This window comes from Babylonia areolata, chromosome 3 (assembly GCF_041734735.1).
Source record: "Babylonia areolata isolate BAREFJ2019XMU chromosome 3, ASM4173473v1, whole genome shotgun sequence".
NCBI lineage: Eukaryota > Metazoa > Mollusca > Gastropoda > Neogastropoda > Buccinidae > Babylonia > Babylonia areolata.
The window spans coordinates 35511342-35518761 of record NC_134878.1 but is presented as its reverse complement, the minus strand read 5'-3'; the positions used below and the strand labels follow the sequence as shown (position 1 = coordinate 35518761).

Below are 7420 nucleotides of genomic sequence, written 5' to 3'. Positions count from 1 at the left end.
GAACTCGCATCCACACTCTCACATGAGCACACACACACATTCTCTTTCTTGCGCAGGTGCATGCACATGCACAAAAACAAACACACACTCCTGACAATCACTGTATACACATGCATGCACGCACACGCAGCAAATTGGGTAGGACGCAGGAACAACAATGCCATAATATATAGATAGTTTTGTTTTGTTTTGTTTTTTTGAGTAAACACGCATTGTGCAAATGGGTAAAAGTATTTTGTGCAAAAGTTAAATGCTTTTTGGAAACAATGTTAACCTTTTTTTTTTTTTTAAACACATTAACAAAATAAATGTTTACTGTATCTGCTCTTTCATGTGCAAATTGTCCAAAATGATTTAACAAATCCATCAAATACATAAATACATACATATATATATATATATATATATATATATATATATATATATATATATATATATATATATATATACATACATACATACATACATACATACATACACACAACAAATAACTATATAATCAATATAACATATCAACAATCTTGATTTTTATTTTGTTTTGAGCACAGCCCTTTTTGTCCATCAATGAAATAGGCTGATACAGTCACATCAGATGTTCATGATTCAACATGACAGTAACATTAAATACGATACATTTCACATCACCTTGTTTGTTAACTGGAGGTCACAACATTCATGCATGAAAACAGGAGCACAACATCTGTTGACTGGGGACCGCCCTTCATGTTAACTGAGGATCACACTTAACAGAGGATCGCACGATCTGCTAGTTAGGGATCACAACTATTAAATTGGTCATCACACTATGTGTTAATCAGGGATAACAACTGTTAAATTGGTGATCACACCATCTGTTAATCAGGGATCACAACATCTGTTAACTGGGGATCACACCATCTGTCAAATCGGGGATCACACCATCTGTTTAATTGGGGATAACACCACCTGCTAACTGGGAATCTGTTAACTGGGGATCACACACCATCTGTTAATTTGAGGACCACACCATCTCAAATCAAGGATCACACCATCTGTTAAATTGGGGATCACACCATCTGTTAAATTGGGGATCACACCATCTGTTAACTGGGGATCACACCATCTGCAACTGGGATCACACCATCTGTAACTGGGGATCACACCATCTGTTAACTGGGGACCAAACCATCTGTTTATTGGCGATCACACCAATGTTAAATTGGGGATCACACAACCTTTTAAATATGGGGCCTTGCTGTCCGTCAGTTTGGGATCTCGCCATCTTTAGATTGGAGATCATGCCATATATTATTTGACAATCACACTTAATAATTGGTGATCACACTGTTAATTTAGGATCACACCACCTGTTTGGGATCTAACTGCTGGAGATTACAAGGTCTTGTTTCACTGGGATCACAATGATGGTTGAGGATCACTTTTTCAGTTTAGGATATAACACCATCCATATAATGGGATCAAGCCATCTACTGGAATGGAATCAAGTGATCAGTTAGCGAACTCATCTGGTCCTTGGGGTTGTTAACATCACCTTTTTTGTTGGGGTTCACATTCTCTCTCACTTGGGTATCACACTGGAACATCAACACCGGTATGTTTGGAATGGTATGTTTTGTGCCACATCTTTCGCGAAATCTCTGTGAGCTTTAGCTATCTGGCAGGATGCACACATCAAACCTCCATCCCACCCCCTCTTTCTACCCCCCACCTCCTACTCACCCCCCAACTCTCATGCATGCGCACCCATGTGCAGAAGGACAACACTTTCACAAAACACTGACCCCCTCTTCCCCATTTTCCACCTCTTCCTCACTCACCCACACTTGCACGCACCCACATGTATATAATTATAATTATATGTAAAGTACACTGACATAAGGATCACTTTTAAATCCAGAATGGGCAGTGAAAGGGGGAAGGGGTGACAGATCAGATATATAGGATGAAGAGGGGGCAGGGGCAGGGACGGGGTGTGGGGATGTTGAACAGGAGAAAGAAGGCAGGAAGGCGCGGCTACGGAAGGACACAAAACATCTGAAATGACAGAGACAAAAGGAAAACCTCAGATACATATGCATCAACATCAACCTCAAACAAACAGCAATAGTTTACCATGATTCTCTCTTCAAGGCTGATATTACGCACCTTTGCTCACGGTTGCCAAATATAATACTCTTGTTAATAGTATGCAGTAAGATCATACAGTATAAACTTTTACAGTGAAACACATTCATAAACGTCCACAATGAGTGTTTTAAGAGGGTGCAGAATAGGCACACAAAGTCAAATCACTGAAGGAATTAAGAAAAAAAAGCATTATTTGTAAAAGGGGAGGAGTGGGTACTGGCATTTAAAACACTGCAGGATACACTGGCATTTATAGCAATCACTGTGGGAGACATCAGCATTCAATACAAAGTTGTACTCGCAATGTGTCCAGTCTTCTGCTGGAAACAAGCACAGAGGTTGTGGGGGTAATGTGTTGTTTCATCAGCTACTCAATTCCATGAAAGTTGTCTGAGCATCCAAGTTCAACAATTGAATTCAGACATGTCTTACGCAGGTATCCAAGACAACAAGACTGAATGTTCAGGCAAGCTGTGTGATGCATCATTTGTGCTCCACACATTAGACAGTGCTCAAGGTGTTTTTATTGTACAATTGCAAACAAAGCTTTGGATTTTCAAAATTTCTAGAAGATATAAGAAAAACAAACAAACAAACAAATTATGCAGATGGCAAAATAATCTGCATACTGTTTGGAGGGCACGCTTCACAGACACCAACACAGACGACCAATCTGACACACCCTCAACACCCGCCCCACATATACACCATTCACAGAGTTCTCCAGAGGAAACATACCTGAGTGGTTGGCAGGGACAGAAGAAAGGGATGAGGTGGAGGAGAGATGGGGCATGTGAAGGGAAAGGGGGGGGGGAGACGGGGGACGGAGTCCAGAAAATGACTGAAGTGGGGGGAAAGGGTGACAAATGAGTTGGCTTGGCCCATAAACACATTTATGAGTTGATAGAACAATACAGAACTTTGCAACAACAGTAGTAACATGAAACAGCTGTGGCTACAAGCAGTCAATGTACTATGGCTACTGATCCTCAACATCACACCTGAATAGTTTGAACTTGGGACACAAGGTGTGTGTGATCAAGGACATAACCTCTCATCACACACCCACCCCTCCCCTTACTGGCAAATGATCACATGCACGCATGCACGCACACACACACACACACACACACACACACACATGCAATGCCACAATCACCACTAGTCAACAAGTTACAACCCTTTCCAAAAACCCCACTATCACAAGTGAACACAAACATACGATCAATCCCTCTCTGTCTTTCTGTCACTCATGACCTATACAATCACTTTTCACCCCCCCCCCCTCTCTCTCTCTCTCTCTCTCTCTCAGTCTCTCTCTGAAATGGAGAATATGAAATCTGCTCTGTTTCTCAAGAAAACTGTCATCAAAACAAAACAACATATGCAATTGGCTATGCAGTGCAGATGAGCATGGCAACCTGTCACATTCACCTTCAGTAGATGTAAAGCTTACGTGGGAAAGATGACAGTAAAGACAGAGGAGTGAAGAAAACACAACAAAGACAAACTATTTATTCACTTATTCACTTATTTTAAAGCACCCGACTGGAAACATAAATCGACAATATTTGAAATTGAATACCATAAGCACCCTTCTCCCCACCCTCCACCATCATCGTCATGTCCCAGTACAGATTCAAAACTAAAGGTCAGCACTGCCCCAAAACTTTGCAAGCGAAGAAAAAGTGTCCAGTCTTCCTCTTTCTCTCTCTGCCATTTAGCTCTGGTCCATGGCCAGACCCGTATCATCGAGACATGCATCAGAGTGACCTAAAACAAATCTATATACATACTCTTAAAGTATGTCTGCTGCTAACACATATGACAGCACACTTGAAAGATACAATTTCTTATTTGACTTTTGACATGTTTTCCGTAAAATACGAAAATGATATGGACAGATAGAATCCCAGACACACATGCTTTTTATTTTGTTGTTGTTGTTGAGAATTGTTGATCATTCTACAAACAACCAATTTATCTTCATTAACAGGGTTTTGAAAGGATTCACACAGTTCTATGACACTGGCTTTGTAATATAGAAGTGCTGACTTATTTGTTGAAAAGTCATTTCTTCCAAACAGCAACATTTTCACATTACTTTTAATTGGTAAACACCAACCTACTTTACCTTTCCTTTTCGTTCACGGACATCCAAATGCGACGGTCTCCACCATTCAAATTGCATTTGTATTTGTATTTCTTTTTATCACAACAGATTTCTCTGTGTGAAATTCGGGCTGCTCTCCCCAGGGAGAGCGCGTGGCTACACTACAGCGCCACCCTGGTTTTTTTTGTTGTTGTTTTTTAAATATTTTTTTCCTGCGTGCAGTTTTGTTTGTTTTTCCTATCGAAGTGGATTTTTCTACATAATTTTGCCAGGAACAACCCTTGCCGTGGGTTCTTTTACGTGCGCTAGGTGCATGCTGCATACGGGACCTCCGTTTATCGTCTCATCCGAATGACTAGCGTCCAGACCACCACTCAAGGTCTAGTGGAGGGGGAGAAAATGTCGGCGGCTGAGCGGTGATTCGAACCAGCGCGCTCAGATTCTCTCGCTTCCTATGCGGACGTGTTACCTCTAGGCCATCACTCCATTTAAACAAAAAACCAACTTTTATGAAACTACCAGCACCAAATACTGGCTATAAAACAAATTCCACAAACGTTAAAACGTACGTTCGGTCAGTAAAAGGGGACCACTAATACAACAAACAGAAGAGAACTTTCACAAAAGTGAAACGTACCTGTGGTCACTGTCAATGGTCGCACAGTATACGTTAAGCACTCGCGTTTTTAAACATTTACAATGGAAACACGCCGCAGTGGTATCTACTCGTCCACATTGAGATTGACCGGTCAGCCAGCCGGTGAATGACACAATGACTGCGGAACACAAACTCTGCTTGACAGCCTCCCTCCCATGGTTTGAACGTGTTGCATGTGTCTTAGTGTCAGTACGGGGCATGTCTTTTCTCTACGGTGCCGCATAAGTAAATGACTGCCCCACCCGTCTCCATCGTCAGTCGTAGGCCGTATTCCTCTCAATCGAATATTTGGATTCCATATATTAAAACGTTGGTTGGTGACTGTCGATCGGGCGTCTTCAACAATAATGTATGATAGTCAGTCGTGTTTGACTGTGACCATCCGAACAGCAGAGGAGGCAACTGCTGTCCCGACGATCTGGGCTAGAATTTGATCATAGTAGAGAGCGCGCGTCTTGCTCAAGTTACATCCCCCCTCTCTCGGTCAACTGAAGATCAGGTTTTGGGACAGTCGGCGTTGGGGTGGGTCCTTTAGGCCAACTAGCCCCCAAGGCTGCAACACCAAGAGCCAGTGCAATGCTGCCTCTTAGTTTGAGAGTCACAGTCCTTCAAAAAAGACTAAACTGTAAATGATTTCCCATTGCAATAGAGAAACCAACTGTAAACTTATGCCAGTCTGTGACAACAATCCATTTATGGTAGATACAGTTGAGCGAGTGCAACGTAATTCTATGGAGTGACTGCGATCGAGGGCCTGTAGAGTAACAGACATGGATAATACACCTAACGTACAGCAGCCCAAACTATTGTGAAGTCCAAGGATGACTCCATAAAACAATAATTGCGTGTGTGACACTACGGGGAATAACATGAAAAGAACTGGAGTTAAAAATGGGGGAAAAAACTACACATAAAACCTCTGTGTGTGTGTGTGTGTGTGTGTGTGTGTGTGTGTGTGTGTGTGTGTTAATTAGTGGCGTCCTTCCGCGCACGCAAGCTTTCAATTCTCATTGGACAAGTAATAAGCCTAACGAACCTACCCTAATCAAAATGGTCATCACCATTATCACCACCACCACAAACAGACACAGACACACAGACAGAAACACACACACACACACAAACAAACACACACACAAGCGCGCGCACGCACACACACAAAAACCTCATTCAGTTTACATTACGGTCGTCAGAAAGACCTACAGGCACGTAACGGCCTGACATCAGGTGACACGCAAAATAAACAAATAAAATCAGCAAGCAGTGTCCGCTCACGTTCAAAAGCAGCGTTAAGACAATTTTGGCTGGTATTGAAGGCATGTAAAGTGCCCTTTTCTCAGGGCTAGGGGGAAAAGAAAAGAAAAACAAAAACAATAATTAAAAAACCCCAACAACAACAACAACAAAAAACGTCGTCAACAACTGCCAGTGTCACCAAGTCAGTCATGCAGCAACTGCTATCGCCGTCGCCACGTCAACAACACAGAGTTATCTTCGTCTAAATCACTGAAAAACACAATCATCGCCCCCATGAATAACTTCGCCTTCTTCCTCGCAAACAACATCGTCTTCGTCCACTACAACAACATCGTCATTCGTCCACGTCAACAACATCGTCCTCAACAGTATCATCTGTATCCCCGTCAACAGTACCGTCCTCGTCCTCATCACCAATTAAAGTCTTCGTCCTCGTCATCATCGTCTTCGTCATCGTCAATAACATCGTCGTCATCACGTCAGCAACATAGTCTTCGTCCTTGTCCTCGTCAACAACATCGTCTTCGTCCTCGTCAACATTATCGTCTTTATCCGCGTCAACAGTATCGTCCTCGTCAACATTATCGTCTTTATCCGCGTCAACAGTATCGTCCTCGTCAACAATTATAGTATTCATCCTTGAACAACATCATCTTCGTCCTCGTCAACAATATCGTCTTCTTCCTCGTCATCAACATCGTCTTTTTCCTCGTCGACAACTTTCTTCAAACCATCGTTTTCCCCTGAAGCAAAAGCAAAAGAACCCCCCCCCCCCCCCCCCCCCCCCCCCCCCCCCCCCGACGCCCACACACTATTTCACTTGACATGACAAAATATGCTTCAAGTAAATCAAAACGAACTGGATTACTTTTTACAGACACTGTTTTTAGTGTCGTTTCATGACGTATACATGTATCACAGGTGAGGATTGGGGCAACAGGGGGTTGCAAGGAAGGGGAAGATAGATAGATAGATAGATAACTGGAGGTGAGGGGACATTGGTTGGTAGAATGGGAAGTGAAAATGATGTGGATGGAATAAAGAAAGTGTGGGCTAAAAAAAAAATATATATATATATATATATTTTTTTTTAATTAAAAAAAAAGGGTTGAAACGAGAGGTGGAGTAGAGGGGAAGGGAGAGAGGAAGGGGTAAGCGGACTGGAAGAGTGGGGTTTGGCGGTGTGGGGGGAGAGGAAGCTGCCGAGTCTTGTCGGCGCATATGACTGATATTGGTTGTCTCCCATTATGAGGGAGGTATGGGTT

General features: G+C 42.5%; 1 protein-coding gene across 1 annotated transcript in view; it reads right to left on the bottom strand.

Annotated features, from left to right (window-relative positions):
• Positions 1-842: 842 nt before the first annotated feature.
• LOC143280304 (uncharacterized) overlaps positions 843-7420 on the bottom strand; it is a 75594-nt gene continuing 69016 nt past the window's right edge. The window contains exons 7-9 of the mRNA XM_076584935.1: positions 6634-6793; positions 1053-1055; positions 843-851 (exon numbers count right to left, since the gene is read on the bottom strand). Of these exons, the coding sequence (XP_076441050.1) occupies positions 843-851; positions 1053-1055; positions 6634-6793 (172 nt within the window). The remainder of the gene's footprint in view (positions 852-1052; positions 1056-6633; positions 6794-7420) is intronic.